Here is a 19,625-nt window from a genome sequence, read left to right on the forward strand (position 1 = left end):
AACAACAACAACAACAAAAACAACAAGCAGGAAGACACGGATACTTAGGCACAAGGAAAAGAAGAAAAATATATATATGAGAGAGAGAAATAATTAGGAACCATAAAGACGACTAATGAAAAAAATAATGATGACAGTAATAGAAAGAAGATGCGGAAGAAGAAGAAGAAGAAGCGGAAAAAAAGAAGAAGAAGGAAAAAGAAGAAAAACTAACAGCCATAAGAAGCATAAAGAGAGAAATACTATGAAGAAAAAGAAAAAAAAAATATGATGAGGAAGAGAAAGAGGAAGAAGAAGAAAAGGAAAAGAAAACACCAGCAACAATAAGAAGCATAAGGAGGGGAAAAATATAAAGGAAAAAAGTCCTCTCTCTCTCTCTCTCTCTCTCTCTCTCTCTCTCTCTCTCTCTCTCTCTCTCTCTCTCTCTCTCTCTCTCGGCTATTATTTCTCTTTACGCGTTTTGTACAGAAAGTTGTTCGGTGGTATTAGCGACATTTTCCCGAGAGAGAGAGAGAGAGAGAGTAACGCCGACTCAAATGAAAATGTTCCCAACAGAATAAATAGAGGTGAAAAAGTGGTAATGAGAGAGAGAGAGAGAGAGAGAGAGAGAGAGAGAGCATGTGTGTGCGTGTGTGGTGTGGAGACCTTTCCCCCTTCTCTCTCTCTCTCTCTCCCGGCCGGCTCATCTCTCACCTCTCCCTCCCTCTCACCCTCCCTCCCTCCCTCCCTCCTTCCCTCCCTCTCTCTCTCCCTCCCAAAGGCTATTCTGCAACACATTTGTCTATTTAATGCTAACTCTCCTTATAGCTTTTGTCTCCTCGTAATTTCACCGAGAGAGAGAGAGAGAGAGAGAGAGAGAGAGAGAGAGAGAGAGAGAGAGAGAGAGATGTGGTCCCCCGGCGGATGTTGTTGATGCTCAAGCTTTCCCTACCCGAAGGCCTTGGCATCGTCCTTACTCCCCCTCACCCCCCCCTCCTTACAAACAGGTCAGGGGGAAAGAACACGACTTTAAATGTTGGATTCTTACTATTGCAACGTAACAACACAAACACACAAATAAGCAAGATTCATACATCACGGCAGACACTATAAATTCAATTCGCCTGCGCCAGTAATGGGTTGGGGTCGTTCCAGAGCATCCTCAAGAGAGCCTACCGGCGCTATATTCAGCACCAAAAAATAGCCATATCTCCTTCCCTTGTCCTTTTCCCTTCCTTCTACTCTTTTTTTCCTTCTCTTCCGTTGTGTGGTGAGAGTGAATGAGTGAATATGAGTAAAAACACAGATGAGAGACAACAGAAACAAGACTGTGTGAAAAGATTCTGAGCAAACCTAAGCCGCTTGGTTGTATATACTCTATAGATACGTGAATATAAAGAGGAGGATCGAAAACTGTACAAAAGCTGCATTATAGTATTTGATCTACGGCTTATATCGGTGTTAGGGTTAGGTATGTCAAGTGTTAGGACTGTAAACATTAGTGCATCTTAGACTGTGTTATTTATAGGGCATCTAATCTTTGTCCACTCTCTCATACCAAGTCTTCTCTCCCACTCTCTTCCCTCTTATCTTTTATCCTCTCCTTCCCATTTACCTTTTCCGAGTTTCTCCTGTTATTTGTCTTTTTTTTACTCCCTTTTGCCTTTCACTTCCTTCTCATTTTCCTCCTCCCTCTCTCTCCCTTCCTCCCTTCACTTCCTTCTCCTCCTTTTTCACTTTCTCTTTTCTCCTTCGCTTCCTTCTCCTCCTCCTCCTCCTCCTCCCTCTTTCTTCCCTTTGCCGTTCACTTTTTTCTCATCCTTCTCCTCTTCTCTTTCTCTCTCTCTCTTTATTTCTTATCCTCAGTATCTCCTTCTCCTCTTCTTCGTCCCTCTTTCTGCTGCCCTTTTCTTCCTTTTGTCCTCCTCCTCCTCCTCCTCCTCCCTCCCCACTTCCCTTCCTTGTTAGTCAGTATATTTAGCACACACACACACACACACACACACACACACACACACACACACACACACACACACACACGAGGCATCTGTTAGCTATAAGGTGAACTAATGAGGTAGTTTAATCGTAGTGGTTGTTAAGGGCGGCTGTTAGTTGTTGATCCTTTGAATAATGATAATAATAGTAATAATGGCATTGGTGATGAGCGTTACCTGTCTGTCTGTCTACCTGTCTGTCTGTCTTTTTGTTTGTTCGTTTGTTTGTTCCGAGTAATAATGCATCATCATGAACCTGTAAAGTGTTAGAGAGAGAGAGAGCGGACCACAGCCGGATTAAGGCAAATTGGAGATTAGAATTAAGTACAAGGGAGGGACTGCGAGAGAGAGAGAGAGAGAGAGAGAGAGAGAGAGAGAGAGAGAGCAATATATATACATCTCTCTCCATCAGCCTATCTATCTATCTATCTATCTATCTATTTTCCCCTCAACGAATTTATCTATCTATCAATACACACATACAGACCCATACATTATTAACCCCCTCTCTCTCTCTCTCTCTCTCTCTCTCTCTCTCTCTCTCTCTCTCTCTCTCTCTCTCTCTCTCTCTCTCTCAAATAGTCCCGCTAGACTCCACTATTTACCGGACTTAACGACCACTCTCCCACCTGACTCCTGAACGCCCCATCCTAATTACAATGATACCTGACCCCTCTCACCGTTGCCTGCCCCCTCCCCCCTCCCCCTTGCCCCCCTCTCTCTCTCTCGCCCTTTCTCCCCCTTCTTCCATCTTATCATCTGGCTCCTCGTCTTCCTCCTTCTTCATCTTCTTCCTTGTTCCTCATCATCCTCTTCTTCTTCCTCCTTGTTCCTCATCTTCCTCTTCTTCTTCTTCTTCCTATTGTCCTTCTTCGAACTTATCCTTCTCTCTTTCTGTTCCTCTTTTCCTCTTTTTTTTTCCTTTCTCTCCTCTTTTCTCTTCTCCTCCTTCTTCTCCTCCTCTCTCCCCGTTTATCTCTCCCTTTTGCTCTTCACGTCCTTACTTTTCCTCCCTCTCCACTTCCTTCTCCCTTTCTCCCTTGCCGTCATCTTCTTTGTATTCTCCTCCTCCTCCTCCTCCTCCTCCCTCTTCTTTCTTTCTACTGCATCTTTTTTTCTTTTTCCTTCTTTCATTCGTGTTGTTTTCATCTCATTTATCTATTATCTTTCTTTCTTTCTTTACTCATTATTTTTTTCATCTCCTTTTACCCTATCTTTATTTCCTTCTCCATTTCTTCATCCCCTTTTTTTTACTTTGCTCTCTGTTTCTTCTCAATCATTGCCTCTCCCTCTCTTCCTCTTCCTCGCCCCTTCCTTTAAGTGCTTCCTCTACCCTTCGCTCCTTTCCCATACATTATTTTCCCCTCCCCTCACCCTTCTTCTTTTTTCCCTTCTTCCCCTTCCTTTAAGTGCTTCCTCTTCCCTTCGCTCCTTTCCCATACATTATTTTCCCCTCCCCTCACCCTTCTTCTTTCCCTTCTTCCCCTTCATTTTCTTACATAACCCCTTCTTCAAGCACTTCATCTTCCCTTCTTCTTATGTTACCCTCCTTTTTTTACCCAAGCCTCCCCTTCCTCTTCCTCCCTCCCTCACTCCTCCCCTTCCTCTTCCTCCTTCCCTCACTCCTCCCCTTCCTCTTCCTCCCTCCCTCACTCCTCCCCTTCCTCTTCCTCCCTCCCTCACTCCTCCCCTTCCTCTTCTCCATCTACATACTCTTCCTTACCTATTACCATCCTCCTCCCAGCCCCTCTTCTTCCCCTCTTCTTCTTCCTCCCTTAACTAAACATACTCTCATTTCTCCCCTTCACTTTCCCTCCCTCCCTCCCCCCCTTCCTCCCTCCTTCTCCCCTTCCTCCTCTCCCTTTCACCTATCTCTCCCTCCCTCCCTTCTCCTCCTCCTCCTATCACATCTTCTCTTGTTTCATTCTCTTCTCTCCCTTCCCTCCCTTCCCCTCTTCTCTGATATTCTCCCTTCATCATTTTTCCTCCCTTCGTTACGCTCCCTTTCCCTCTTCTCTCTTCTTCTCTTCTCTCTTCAGGTTCTCTTCTTCCCTTCCTTTCTCTCTCTTCCTCATTCCCTCCCTTCCCCTTTCCATCTCTCTCTCTCTCTCTCTCTCTCTCTCTCTCTCTCTCTCTCTCTCTCTCTCTCTCTCTCTCTCTCTCTCTCTCTCTCTCTCTCTCTCTCTCTCTCTCTCTCTCTCTCTCTCTCCATCCTTTAATTTCTCTCCCTTTCTCCCTCTTTTCTTCTTTTCCTCCCTTCCCCTCTCCCTCCCTTACGTAAATATACCATCACTACCTATCTCCCTCAACTTACTCTCCCTACTTTCCTCTTCTCTCCCATCCCTCTCCCTTCTCCCCTCTCATCACGCCTCCCCTTATTCCGTCCCCTCCCCTCCCTTCCCCATTTCCCTCCCTTAACCAAACATACCACCACTATCACCACTGCCACCTCCCTCCCCTTCCCTTCTCTCCCCTTCCCTCCCCTTCCTCCCCTCCCCTCTCCTCCCCTCCCCCCATCAACAAACGTATCATCACTGGTTATAGAGCAATTCTTCATCTCTTTATTATCCCTCATTATAATCACACACACACACACACACACACACACACACACACACACACACACACACCTGCAGTCATTAGTCACTCAACACCTAAGCACACCTGTTGCCCTAAAGCTTACCCATATTACCCATTTACCTTACAGTTTACCTCCCTCCCTTACCTCCCTCCCTCCCTCCCTCCCTACCTACCTACATACATACATACCTTCTCTTGTTGCCTCCCCTTCACTCCCTTCCCATCTTCCCTTCATCGTTTTCTTCCCTTCGTTTTGCTCACTTTCCCTTTTGTCTCCTATCTTCTCTTTTCTCTCGTCAGGTGTACTTTTCTTCTCCCTCCCTACTCTACCTACCTGCCTATCTACCTACCTAGCTATACCTTGCATTAGTTTGGCCTCACTTAGAATACGCAGTGCAGTTCTGGTCTCCTCGTTTCTGTTTAACTCTCATTTCTATTTATTTTTACAGGAACTGAGCTTAGCGGGATTTTTTATTTATTTATTTATTTTCTATTTGTTTTTTGCCCTTGAGCTGCTTCCTCTCCTCTCCTCTCCTCTCCTCTCCTCTCCTTTCCTTTCCTCTCCTCCCCTCTCCTCTCCTCTCCTCTCCTCCCTTCTCCTCCCCTCTCCTCTCCTCCCCTCTCCTCTCCTCTCCTCTCCTCTCTCATTTGGATTACGCAGTGCAGTGTTGGTTTCTTTGTTATTTATGGATGTCAACGTGTTATCCTCTGCCCACTTACTTACTTGCCTAACTTTCATGTACCTGTCTGTGTGTGTGTGTGTGTGTGTTAGCTAGTACCACACGTATATAGAAATGGGACAGAAAGAAAGAAAAATGAGAGGAGAAAAATAAAGAGAAAGGTGACAAGAAGGAAAAGAAGGATTAGGTGGAGGAAGATGACGAAGAGGCCAAGGAGGAGAAAGAGGATGAGGAGGAGATGGAATAGAAGGAGAGAAAAAAAAGAGAGGTGAGAGAAGGACAAAAAAGAATGGAGAAAGAAAGAGGAGAGGTTTTGTCAAAGAAAGGAGTTCAACAAGGGAAGGGAAATGGGAGGAAAGAGTGCAGTGGGAAGACTTATGAGGGGAAGAGGAAGAGGAGGAAGAGGAGGAAGAGGATAAGGAGGAGGAAGGACGAGTTAGAGAAAAGAAGGGGGGAGAGAAATGAAGCGGGGGAGAAGAATAAGTACATTTGAAAAGTTGGAGGGGATAGGGGAGAGGAAAGAGGAGGAGGGGATGGGAGAGGAAAAGAGGGGGAGAGAGAGGGAAAGAGAGGGGAAACGGAGGGGAAGGGGGGTGGGGGGAGCAGTGTTGACCTAAGAGACTGCAGCTACGAGGATTTGGGGGAGAGGAAAGAGAGGGGAGGGATGGGGAGGGATGGGGAGGAGGGAGGAGGAGGAAGGAGGGAGGAGGAGAAGGAGAAGGGAGGGCCAATTACACGTGATGCATGGTAGGTCCGCCCCCCGCCCTCCCCCCAGCTCTCTCTCTCTCTCTCTCTCTCTCTCTCTCTCTCTCTCTCTCTCTCTCTCTCTCTCTCTCTCTCTCTCTCTCTCTCTCTCTCTCTCTCTCTCTCTCTCTCTCTCACCGGGGAAAGGTTGCAAAGGGAACATGAAAGGAGAATGAGTAGCAGGGGGGAGAGAGAGAGAGAGAGAGAGCATACTGTATAAGTATTAAAAGCCATAGAAAACAAAGTAGCAAAAATATGATGAAAAAAAGCGAAGAAAAAGCGGAAAAAAAGGTAATTGGTGAAAAAAATAGAAAAGGAAGAAAAGATGTAAGTGAAAAATTAAAAGAAAAAGAGAGAACGAAAGAAAAACAAAGAAAAGGGAACAAAAAAAACAATAGATGGAAATAGGGTAAAGGTAGGAGAGAGAGAGAGAGACGCAACCTCCTCATCCAAAAGTCAACATAACTCGCATAAGAATTCCAGGTATTTCATTTTCTCTTCCGGGACTGAAGTGTTAAACGCCGGCCCTTTAAAGATTCTCTCTCTCTCTCTCTCTCTCTCTCTCTCTCTCTCTCTCTCTCTCTCTCTCTCTCTCTCTCTCTCTCTCTCTCTCGTTCCTGACTGTTTTTCCTTTTTTTTCCTTTTTACGTCTTTTTTTCTTCCTTTTCTCCTTTTTTCCATTATTCCTTTTCTTTTACGTCTCTCTCTCTCTCTCTCTCTCTCTCTCTCTCTCTCTCTCTCTCTCTCTCTCTCTCTCTCTCTCTCTCTCTCTCTCTCTCTCTCTCTCTCTCTCTCCCCGTCTGGTCGTGAGTTCTACTGCTGTGTGTGTGTGTGTGTGTGTGTGTGTGTGTGAGAGAGAATGTTGATCCTACGCATTTGTGGCAGTGCTGGAATCTTTTTTTTTTTTTTTTTTTTGGTGTTTGTGTGTGTGTGTGTGTGTGTAGCTATTTTCCACGCCATTAAAGTTCCCCTCACACAAAATTTAACTACTACGACTTCTACCGCACCTATTACTACTACTACTACTACCACTACTACTACTACTACTACTACTACTACTACCACTACTACTACTGCTACTACTACTACTAATAATAATAATAATAATAATAATAATAATAATAATAATGCCGACAATGAGAGGAATTTAGTAGAGGGAGGAGGAGGAGGAGGAGGAGGAGGAGGAGGTGATGGATGGGATGACAACCTCCTCTCCTCTCCCCCTCACAGTTGCCTCACCTCCTCCTCTTACATTCTTTCTTCCTCTCCTCCTCCTCCTCCTCCTCCTCCTCCTTCTCTTCTTCCTTCTACTACAATAATTTTCTTTTTTTTACTTGTAACTATATTCCTTCCTTCTTCTTCCTCTCTATATATTCTCTCTACTTTTTCCTCTTCTTTCTTCCCCCATTTTTCATTATCTTTCTCTTTTACCTCTTCTTTCTTCCCTTCCTTCATTATCTTTCTATCTACTTGCTTCCTTATACTTCCCCATATATCCTTCTCCCCTCCCTAGGCCTATCTATCTTTCTCTCTTCTACCAAAACCATCTCTCTCATCCTTACTTTCCCTCCTCCCCTTATCTTCCTTTTCCTTTCTCTTCTTTCCCCCTTTCCACTACCAACAGCATTACCCCTACTCCCTCCTCCACTCCTCCTCTCCATCCTCTTCTTCCCTTCTCCCCCCTTTTTCTTCTTCTCCCCTCCCAGCATGTAGCAACCCCCCTCCTCTTTCCTCTCCTCCCCATCCTCTTCTTCCCTTCTCCCTCCTTTTTCTCTTCTTCTCCCCTCCCACCATGTAGCAACCCCCCTCCTCTTTCCTCCCATCATCACACGTCTTACCATCCTCCTCTTCCTTCCTCTTTTTTTTTTCCTCTTTCTCCCTTCAACACACACATTCCAACACCCCCTTCCATCTCCCCCTTCACACTCCCCTTTCCCTTTTCCCTTCCTCCTCCCTCTATCTTCTTCCCCTCTACCACACATAGCAACACCACAACAACTATCACCATCATCATCTTCCCCCCTTCCCCCCTCTCTCCCCTACCCTCCCCCATCACCTAACGACACTTACCCACACCCCCCTCACGACCCTCCTTCCCCCATCCCCCTTACTCTTCATCCCCCCCCACCACTTACAATTACAACATACCCTCCCCCCTCTTTCACACCCCTCCCCCTCCCCCTTAACCCCTCCCCCCCCCTTACCCATTACGCAAGTGTAAATATGAATCAATTAATTCTATTGGACGGAAATTCATCACAAATCATATGAACGGCCTGATGACAGAACCCCTCTCTCTCTCTCTCTCTCTCTCTCTCTCTCTCTCTCTCTCTCTCTCTCTCTCTCTCTCTCTCTCTCTCTCTCTCTCTCTCTCTCTCTCTCTCTCTCTCTCTCTCTCTCTCTCTCTCTCTCTCTCTCTCTCTCTGATCCACTTTATAATCCACCTCTATAAACTTTTTTCCTCCTTTCCTTTTCTTTATATTTTTTTCTCGTAATTCCTTCTTTTCCTACTTTTTCTTATTTTCCTGTTTTCTTCTTCTGTTTGTTTTCTTCCATCTCTCCATTCTCTATCTCTTCCTTTTCTTTTCTTTTTCTTTTCCAGTTTGTTTTTTTCCTCGATCTCCATCTCTGTTCTTTCTCTTCCTTTTCCTTTTCCTGTTTTTTTTTCGTTATTTCCCTCTTCTTCCTCTTCCTCATCCTTTCCTTCTTCTTCTTCTTCTTCTTCTTCTCACACCTCTTGTCCTCTCATTATCATCTTTTATTTACTCCTTCCTCCTCTTCCAACTCATCTTATTCCTCCTCCTCCTAATCCTCCTCCTCCTCCTCCTCCTTCTCCTCTTCCTCCTCCTCCTCCATAGAGTCCTTTCCTGACCTCTCTCACAAAACGAACAGCACATCCTCTTCCTCTTCCTCTTCTTCCTCCTCCTCCTCCCCCCACCTTTAATCCCCCCTTCCTCCCATCGGCCACAAAATCACAGACCAAAAAAAAAAAAAAAAAAAAAGATAACGTCCACGCGCGTCAAATATGCGTACGTGTGTGTGTGTGTGTGTGGGGGGGGGGGACACCTGCAGTGGGGTCACGGGGTGTCAGATTTTGGGGGGACGAAAGAGGAGGAAGAGGAGGGAGAAAAAAACAGAGGAAAGAGGAGAAAAGAGAAGCAAGGTGGTGGAAGAAGAGGAGGAAGAGGAAGAGGAAGAGGAGGAGGAGGAGGTGAGAGAAAGGGGGGGGGGGTTAATACCTCACATATCTGCATAGACCGCTATTAATAATGCATTTTAATTATATCTCTTCCCCAACCCCCCCCCCACAACACACACACACACACACACACACACACACACACACGCACACACACACACACGTACATGGTTGTGGATTATATACATGCTGACTTTAATTACCTTACATCCTCTCTCTCTCTCTCTCTCTCTCTCTCTCTCTCTCTCTCTCTCTCTCTCTCTCTCTCTCTCTCTCTCTCTCTCTCTCTCTCTCTCTCTCTCTCTCTCTCTCTCGTAATGGGAATCAATCGCCTCATTTCCATACACAGACGCGCGCGGTGCCGGGAAAAACGTGTACGATTAACAAAAGGTAATACAGGTGTGTGTGTGTGTGTGTGTGTGTGTGTGTGTGTGTGTGTGTGTGTGTGTGTGTGTGTGTGTGTGTGTCATGTAAGTATTTTAACCTTCTCCTCTTCCTTTATCATTCTTACATCCAACTCATCTTTCTCTTCCTCCTCCTCCTCTTCCTCCTCCTCCTCTTCTTTTTCCTCGGGTCTTCAATTATCTATAAACAACTTCAAAAACATCAACGATTTCAACTCTTTTTTTTTTTTTTCTTTTAACATCCAAACTAACCTCATAAAAAGAATAAATAAAAACAACCATTCCCCAATTCTAAAGAGGCGATACAATACACACAAACAAAACTAATAATATAATAACAAAGATCATACAATACGATAACGAACTTTCTATCACCCTCGAATTAAGTTTCATTCACAAGTGCAACAAGTTTCCTGCCGATATCGTCAGTGCGAAATTGCTGAGTTCGTCTAAGTATCGCGATGACCACTTGTTCAATACAGCGGGAATGAATTAGACGGTCCAGATTGTGTGTAGCGGGTTGGTTGGTGAGGTTATTGAAGTGTCTGGCGGACTGAGTTTAATTGCTAGACGGGAGCAACCTCATTAGCAAGTGCTTTTTTTTTTTTTTTTTTTTTTTGCTAATTCTTTCATTTTTCTCCTTCTTCTTGTTGTTCTTCTTGTTCTTGTTCTTGTTTTTTTTTCTTCTTCTTCTTCTACTTGTTCTTTTTTTTGTCATTCTTTTTCTTCTTCTTCTTCTTCTTCTTCTTCTTCTTCTTCTTCCTGTTGCTTTTAATCACCTTCTTCCTATTCCTTTTTCTTCTTCCTCTTTCAATTAATCTTCTTCTTCCTCTTCCTTGTCTTTTTCTTCTTCTTCTTCATCTTCCTTTCAATCTTCCTTCTCTTCCTTTTCTTCTTCTTCCTTACCTCCTCCTCCTTCTCCTCCTCCAATTTGCTCACTTCCCTTTCATCCTTCCCCTAAAGAATCACCTCTTCCTTTCCTTTATCATCATCTTTCTTGTCCTCCTCCTCCTCCTCCTCCTCCTTCTCAACGCTACAAATAAAAAAAATCAACGACATATTTAAAGCGACCTAACACCTTCCTCTTCTTTAATTCGGCAAGAACAACAACACATTGATCTATGAAACCTCCTCCTCCTCCTCCTCCTCCTCCTCCTCCTCCTCCTCCTCCTCCTCCTCCTCCTTCTCCTCCTCCTCCTCCTCTTACGCAGTTCGCCTTCCCCCCTTCCCCTCCGCATTTTTTTATTCCTCTCATTCTCTCTCGCGCCCTCACTGCAGAGAGAGAGATAGAGAGAGAGAGAGAGAGAGAGAGAGAGAGAGAGAGAGGAGAAAAGAGGAAGAAAAGAGAGGAAGGAAAGGAGAAGAAAGGAAGAAAGAGAAGAGAGGAAGGAAGAAGAGAGAGAGAGAGAGAGAGAGAGAGAGAGAGACAGGGCTCGCTTTAACTAGTATTACTGCTTAAATTTTGGCGGCTAATGTCGTCGCCAATATATCTTCCCAAAATTATTCTGCCTCTAAATTTTCTTCTCTCCCTCCGCTCCTCCTCCCCCCCCTCTCTCTCTCGCTCTCACTCTCTCGCTCTCTCCCTCGCGCTCTCTCTCTCTCTCTCTCTCTCTCTCTTTTTGTCTCTTCTTTCCTCTTTCTCTTTATTTTCTTTTCCTTTCCATCTTTATTTACTTTTCCCTTCCTCCCTCCTTCTTCCCTTTCTTCTTTCATCTCTCTCTCTCTCTCTCTCTCTCTCTCTCTCTCTCTCTCTATCTCTCTCTCTCTCTCTCTCTCTCTCTCTCTCTCTCTCTCTCTCTCTCTCTCTCTCTCTCTCTCTCTCTCTCTCTCTCTCTCATCATATACAAATTAAAGCAAATAGGTATTGACGGTCAACAAAACCAATGGCGCGCGAATTGGTTGAGCAACAGACAACAAAGAGTAGTGATCGACGGATTTAACTCAGAGTGGGCGCCTGTCACTAGTGGCGTCCCTCAGGGCTCGGTCCTTGGCCCAGTGCTCTTCATTATTTACATCAACGACGTGGATGTTGGACTCAATAACCGCATTAGTAAATTTGCAGACGACACAAAGATTGGCAACTCGGTTCTCACTGACGAAGACAGGCAAAGCCTCCAAGAGGATTTGCACAAAATTTCAGCCTGGTCGGATAGATGGGAGATGCCCTTTAACGTAGACAAGTGCCAGGTCCTTCAAGTTGGAACGAGGAATAAGAAGTTCGAATACGAAATGCGCGGCGTTAAACTCAAAAGCGTTCAGTGCGTCAAAGACTTGGGGTTCAAAATCGCGTCAAACCTCAAATTCTCACACCAATGCATCGATGCAGCAAATAAAGCGAACAGAATGTTGGGCTTCATTAAAAGAAACTTTGTATTCAAGAATAAAGATGTAATACTCGCTCTACAACAGTTTAGTCAGACCCACTTGGAATATGCGGTACAGTTTTGGTCTCCCCACCATGCAAAGGATATTGCTAAATTAGAAGGTGTTCAGCGTCGGGCAACGAAAATGATCCCTTCCTTGCGCAACAAATCCTACGAAGAAAGGCTTTCTACCCTTAACATGTTCTCTCTTGAGAAACGTCGCCTCCGAGGAAAACTGATCGAATGTTTTAAAATACTTAATGGTTTCACGAATGTAGACAGATCAACATTGTTTATGATCGATGACACTTTGCGCACGAGGAACAATGGCGTAAAACTCAGATGTAGACAAGTAAATTCAGACTGCACCAAATTTTTCTTCACCAACGTTGTAGTGCGAGAATGGAATTAGCTTCCACCGTCAGTGGTCCAGTGTAACACGATTGACTCCTTCAAAAATAAGCTCGACCGTCACTTCCTTCAACTTAATATCAACTAGAGTAGAAATGCAACGTTTTAGAGTCTTCTGATTAATGTAAAATCACTTAGGTTTAAGGACAGACCACCAAGTCTGGACCATGGGGTCTGTGTGGTCTGATTTTCTATGTAAATCTATGTAAATCTCTCTCTCTCTCTCTCTCTCTCTCTCTCTCTCTCTCTCTCTCTCTCTCTCTCTCTCTCTCTCTCTCTCTCTCTCTCTCTCTCTCTCTCTCTCTCTCTCTCTCTCTCTCTCTCTCTCTCTCCCTTTACTTTTTCTCTCCCTCTCCCTCTTTCCCTCCTTCTCCACCTTTCCTCCCTCCCTTTCTGTCTCCCTCTCACATTCCAAAGCTCTCCCTTCTCCCTTTCTCTCCCACCCTCCTTATCCTCCCTCCTTGCCTGTCTCCCTCTTCTCGTTCGCTCTCTCCTTCCCTCTCTTCCTCCCTCTCTTTCTCTCCCTCCGAGGAAAAAAATGCGGCCTTCCCTTGAAAAATATAATGGAAAGTTTTTTTTTATTTGCTTGTTTTTCTTGTTTTCTCTTTTTTCCCCATGTTTTGTTTTCCCTTTCTTCCTTCCTTTCTTTTTTACTTTGTTTTGTTGGGCTGTTATTGTTGTTGTTTTTATTGTTGTTGTTATTATTGGTTTCGTTACTGTTGTTGTTGTTGTTGTTATTATTATTATTATTATTATTATTATTATTATTATTATTATTATCATTATTATTATTATTATTATTATCATTATTATTATTTCTTAACTATCATGTATTTATTTCTTCCTTCAAATCTCCTCTAGTAAAAAATATATATGGAAAACTGAAGTCAGAGGCGTCTTTACATTTTCTTGCAAGAGTTTGTTTGGTATATAATTTTCAACTTTTTCCCACAATATATTTTTTTTTCCGACTTTTTTAAGGGAGTCAATATAAGAGCAAAGAAACGTTCCAACGCCATCAGTATTTGTTGATAATAATAATAATCATAAAAATAATAATAATAATAATAATAATAATAATAATAATAATAATAATAATCTTCGGTAAACAAGTTAAAACACGTTAAATCTCACACTAAATAACTAAGACAAAATACGTAAAATAAGACTAACTAAGTAAACAAACAAACAAACAAACAAATAAATAGATAAATACGTAGATCATCAAATTAAGAGAGAGAGAGAGAATAAAAAACAACGTTTGAATGCTTTGAAACACCCAACACGGAGGGAGGCAAATCCAGCAAGCAAGGGGGGAGGAGGAGGAGGAGGAGGAGGAGGAGGAGGAGGAGGAGGATCGAGCACCGTTTAACGACAGAACGCGATCCTTTGCACATTAGCCATCCCGACGTATATAACCTCCCCCCCCCACCTCCTCCTCCTCCTCCTCCTCCTCCTCCTCCTCCTCCCCGCGATGGTAATGTGGCGCGTAAGTTAATGTCTGTTACATCTGTCGGAGGGAGGGAGGAGAAGAGGAGGGGAGGAAAGGGTTGGTAGAGGAGGAGGAGGAGGAGGAGGAGGAGGAGGAGAGGGAGGGAGGTAGAGCATGATTGAAGAGGAAAAGAATATAGAGAACGAAGAGGAGGAGGAATAAAGGATAGAAGAGGAGGAGGAGGAGGAGGAGGAGGAGGAGGAGGAAGACAAGAGAGAAGAAAAAAAATATCTTGTCAACGCTCAGGTGATTGGAGGAACATTTTTCTCTCCTCCTCCTCCTCCTCCTCCTCCTCCTCCTCCTCCTTAAGATCCCGTTTTCTACAAGGCTCAAGGGAGGGGTCACTTTGCAAGATTGGTGAGGAGAGGGAGAAGAGAAGGAAGGCAGGATAGCACTCTCTTCCCTTCCTCTCCCTTCCTCTGTCTTCCTCTCTCTTCTCCTCCTCTTCCTTCCTCTGTCTTCCTCTCTCTTCTTCCTTCCTCTCCCTTCCTTTCTTTTTACCTTCTCTTCCTCTCCCTTCCTCTTCCTTTCCTCTATCCCTTTTCTCCCTTCCTCTTCTCCTCCTCTTCCTTCCTCTGTCTTCTTCCTTCCTCTCCTTCCTCTCTCTTCCTCTCCCTTCCGTTCCCTTCTCCTTTCTTCCTTTCCCTTCCTCTCCTTTCATCCCTCTTCTTTTTCCTTCCTCTTCCATTCCTCTCCCTTCCTCCTCCCTTCATCTTCCGTATCTTTTTCCTTTCTTTCCCTTCCCCTCCCCTTTCTCTCCCTTCATCTCCCTTCCTCCCTATCTCTCTTTTCCTCTCCATTTCTCTTTCTTCCTCTCCCTTCCTCCTCCTTCCCTCTCACTTCCTCTCCCTGCCTTTCCCCTTCTCTCCCTTCCTCTTTCTTTCTAGCCCTTTCTCCTCCTTCCCTCTCACTTCCTCTCCCTGCCTTTCCCCTTCTCTCCCTTCCTCTTTCTTCCTCTCCCTTCCTCCTCCTTCCCTCTCACTTCCTCTCCCTGCCTTTCTCCTTCTCTCCCTTCCTCTTTCTTTCTATCCCTTCCTCTTTCCTCTTCTCTCCTCTTCCCTTCCTCCTCTTCCCTCCTCTTCACCAACGTATTGATAGTGATAGGTGATGAGGGGAAGTGGCTGGGGAGGAAGGGGGAAGGGGCTATAGTGAAGGGGAGAGAAGGGGAGGAAGTGGATGGGGATTAGATGAAAAGGGTAATAAATGAAGGGGAAGAAAAGGGGAATAAAAGGGAAAGTAGGATAATAGCGAAGCAGGGAAGGAGAGAGAGAGAGAGAGAGAGAGAGAGAGAGAGAGAGAGAATGCAACCAGAAATATAAACCGAGACAAAGAAACACACACACACACACACACACATGAACACACACACACACACACACACACACACACACACACACACACACACACACACACACACAGATTGAGCGAATTCCCTTCCTTTGCAACCCGAAATCTGATAACATGGACAAAATCTTCGGCCTAAGCCTCCTCCTCCTCCTCCTCCTCCTCCTCCTCCTCCTGCACCGAACCTTTCTCTCTAATCCCCCTTGGCCCTTCCGAGGAGGAGGAGGAGGAGGAGGAGGAGGAGGTGAATAGCCCAACAGCGGTGCCCTGGAAGAATCTCAAAGCATAGGAGAGAGTGAAGGAAAGGGAGGGAGAGGGAAGGAGGGGAATGGGGAAGGGGGAGGGTAGGGGAGGAGAGGACGGGAAAGGGAGGAAGGGAAGGGGAGGGACAGAGAAGGAAGGGGGAAGGGATGAGAGGTGAAGGAAGAAGGGACAAGAAGAAATGGAGGGAGGAAGAAAGGGAGGAAAAGAGGAAAGGGGAGGAACGAGGAGAGGGGAGGAAAGAGGAAGGAAGTAAAGGAAGGGGCAAGGGAAAGTAAAGAAAGGGGTAAGAAGACAAGAGGAAGAGAAAGAGGGACAAAGAAAGAGGAAAAGAAAAGGGCAAAAAAAGGAAGGAAAAGAAAAGGGAAAAGGAGGAACAGGAACAGATGAAGAGAGAGAAGGAAGGAAAGGATGACACAAAGGAGGAGGAGGAAGGAAGCGGAAGGAAAAGGAAGGAAGAGGAAGGAAGAGGAGGAGGAGGAGGAAGAAGGGGACGGAAGGAAAAGGAAGGAAGGAAGAAGAGGAGGAGGAAGGGGCAGGCAGGGACGGGCCTCAGAAGGGAATTAGGAATGTGATAATTTTGCTGTTGTAAATCCTCGGATCAATGCCTTCAATTCTGGGATTACCCGGGGTCGTAAAGGGACGCGGAGGAGGAGGAGGAGGAGGAGGAGGAAGAGGAGGAGGAGGAGGAGGAGGACATTAGCTTGGGTGAGAATGACACACGAAGTTTGGATGAGACTTCTGCAACTACTACTACCACTACTACTACTACTACTACCACTACTACTACTACTACTACCACTACTACTACTACTACTACTACTATTGCCGCTGCTACCATTACTACTCCCCTCCCTTAGTAACATTCTTTGCCGCCCTAGCTATGAAAATGCAAATGTTTCCCTTAGTTTCCCCTCTTTTTCTTTCTTCCTTCCTTCCTTCCTTAACTTCTTTCCTTTTTTCATTGTTTTCCTTTCTTCCTTCATATCTTCCTTAACTCTTTCTCCCTTCCTTCCTTCCTTCCTTAATTACTTTCTTCTTTCCTTCCTTCTTTCATTTCTTTCTTGTCTTCCTATTCTTCCTGCTTTCATTCCCTCCTTCCTTCCTTCCCTACTACTTCCCTTCCTTTCTTCTTCCTGTTCTTTCCTATACGTTCTTTTCCTCTCCTTCGTTTCCTTTCCTTCCATTTCCTTTCCTTTCCTTTCCTTCGCTCCTTCATTTCTCCTATTTTCCCTTCCCTTCCTTTCCTTTCCTTTCCTTTCCTTTCCTTCGTTCCTTCATTTCTCCTATTTTCCCTTCCCTCCCTTTCCTTTCCTTTCCTTTCCTTTCCTTTCCTTCGTTCCTCCATTTCTCCTATTTTCCCTTCCCTCCCTCTCCATGTATCTTCCTTTATGTCTTGTCTTTCTTCCTTAAACGCCTTTCCTTTACTCTCCCTCTTCAACCACATTCTCTCCCTTCCTTAAACGCCTTTCCTTTACTCTCCCTCTTCAACCACATTCTCTCCCTTCCTTAAACGCCTTTCCTTTACTCTCCCTCTTCAACCACATTCTCTCCCTTCCTTAAACGCTTTTTTCACTCTCCCTCTTCAAATTCTTCTTTTCTCTCACATTCATTTCAAGCTCCATTTTTCGTTTCAACATACTAACAAACACACGAAAAAACGTAAAAACAAAAGCTATAATAAAAACATAAGAAAAACAAGAATTAAGTGATATCTAAACACTTTTTTATTTCCTGTGACGCTTGAAGAAATAAAATCACCAAAAAATAAAAATAAATATAGAGAAATTCTTAAACACGAATATACACACATATATTCACCATTAAAATATCCCTAAGACTGTAAGAGAGAGCGCTACTTATGAGAGAGAGAGAAAAAAAAAAAAAACAGTTCAGTGCCGGTCAGAACGAAAAGAAAAAAATAAGTCACTCTTGAAAAAATATTAGAAAATGCAGCTGTAGAAACCAATGCCTCGCTTATCCGGACATTTCGCTTATCCGGAATCTTCGTGTGACTGTGCAGAGTTTGGTGCGGATACACGAGTGATGGACTGTATTTAAGACAACCCCTTTAAGAAAATACTGAAAATTACTCTTAAGTGAATTGAAACTTAACCCGGTAGCAGCGACGGGCCAAATTTGTGGCTTTACCGTGTCCCTACCAGCGACAGACCAAATTTTTCCCATGATATAAACCCCCCAAAGTAGATGATGCATAAACCGATCACAAATGCGTTGATATATATTATGAAATGGTTTAAGTGAGTGATGATTTTTTTCTCATTTTTCTCGCTTAGAGGGGCCTTAAGAAACATGGTCCCCGCAGCTACCAGGTTAAAGCAAATACGATGGTTGAGTGGTCAGCGTGCCGGCGCGGTGTCGTGGAGTGCCAGGGTTCGCATCACGCCCGCCGCTACAAGATGACAGTTTTTAGTCATCGCCGAGTGGCCTAAGACTACCCACATGCTGTCTTGATGACCACCAACCAACCCGGAATCAAGCGAAAACCACTACAGCGAATCATATGGAGTACCGGCCATTCTTGCTTTCTATCCCTACCTCTTTCCTCTTCTCCCCTCTTCCCTTCCTCTTCCCTCCTCTTCACCAGCGTATTGATAGTGATAGTAACAGGCTGCGATCGACCAACAGGCCCCATCATGAAAGCCTACCGGCGCTATAGACCGAACGTAAAAAATAAAAATTAAATGTCACACGAATTTCGAACACCACAAAGCAGACGAAAGAGTACTCCTTACCTTGACGAACAAACACGTGGAGAGAAACATCAAACAGGCCAACACGAAACTGGAGGAGAGAAAAAAAAAAACATTACTTATTCAGAAACGAAACTTCCTTATGTTAATGAGAAAAAATATCAAAGACACCAACACAAAACATGAAAAAAAGAGAAAAAACATACATTATTAAGAAAGGAAACGTCTTTATGTTAACAAAAAATATCTCTTTATCAACTGTATAATATCTAGCAATGACTTTTTTCCTTCACAAATACTCTAGCGATTTTCTTTCATCTTCTTACACCGTTTACCAATAACTTCCTTCTTAATTCTGTAATGAAAAAAAAAAAATTAAAATTCTCTACCGCACTAAATTACTTTCTTCCTCAGCAAATAAACTGTATACAATTTCTTCATTTTCTTCTGCATAGTATAAAGTTACATGTATCTGTTTTTCTTCTAATGTACTCAACCCTTAACTACCCTTTTTTTCTAATGTACTCAACCCTTAACGACCCTTTTTCTTCTAATGTACTGAACCCTTAACGACCCTTTTTCTTCTAATGTACTCAACCCTTAACGACCCTTTTTCTTCTAATGTACTCAACCCTTAACGACCCTTTTTCTTCTAATGTACTCAACCCTTAACGACCCTTTTTCTTCTAATGTACTCAACCCTTAACGACCCTTTTTCTTCTAATGTACTCAACCCTTAACTACCCATTTTCTTCATATACACTCCAGTAACTTTTTTTGCCTCTTCCTACAGATACTATAACAACAACTACTTCATTTTCTTCTTCTTAGACACAATATTATTACTTTTTTCTTGATAAACACTACATAGGAATTACTGGTTCTTGTTCCCGATCCATGTGACTTACTATTATTTTTTTTCGTTGATGTTATTGAAGTTGTTTATAGGTTATTGAAGACTCGCAAAGAAAGAGGAGGAAGTGGAGAAGGAGGAGGAGGAGGAGACCGAGGAGAAGGAGGAGGATGCAAGGAAGATAAAGGAAGAAGAGAAGGTTAGAACACACACACACACACACACACACACACACACACACACACGCACACCCACACACACACACACACCCACACACACACACACACAAAGCCTATACTACACCGTTAAACCTTCTTTTAACCCCCCATAACAGGTAAATCTCTCAGCTCCCCCTCCCCCCTCCCCTCTTCCCTCCCCCCTCTCTTCCCCTCCCTCTCTCCCTTCCCCCCACTCTCTCCCCTCTTTTCTGCCTCCCTGCCTCCCCTCTTCCCTCTCTCTCCCTTCCCCCCACTCTCTCACCTCTTTTCTGCCTCCCTGCCTCCCCTCTTCCCTCCCCCCTCTCACCTCTCTCTCCCTTCCCCCCCACTCCCCTCTTTTCTACCTACCTGCCCCCCTGCCGCTCTCCTCCCTTCTTTCCTTTCCTTTC

At 44.3% G+C, this 19,625-nt stretch overlaps 1 protein-coding gene across 6 annotated transcripts in view; it reads right to left on the reverse strand.

Annotated features, from left to right (window-relative positions):
• Window positions 1-18,260, reverse strand: part of LOC127010146 (lachesin-like) — a 108,583-nt gene extending 90,323 nt beyond the window's left edge. For all 6 annotated transcript variants that reach the window (XM_050884034.1, XM_050884025.1, XM_050884016.1 and 3 more), the window contains exon 1: window positions 18,208-18,260. In XM_050884034.1, the coding sequence (XP_050739991.1) occupies window positions 18,208-18,237 (30 nt within the window). In that variant the 5' untranslated portion in view covers window positions 18,238-18,260. The remainder of the gene's footprint in view (window positions 1-18,207) is intronic.
• Window positions 18,261-19,625: the final 1,365 nt, after the last annotated feature.

Source organism: Eriocheir sinensis, chromosome 4 (genome assembly GCF_024679095.1).
Source record: "Eriocheir sinensis breed Jianghai 21 chromosome 4, ASM2467909v1, whole genome shotgun sequence".
Classification (NCBI taxonomy): Eukaryota; Metazoa; Arthropoda; class Malacostraca; order Decapoda; family Varunidae; genus Eriocheir; species Eriocheir sinensis.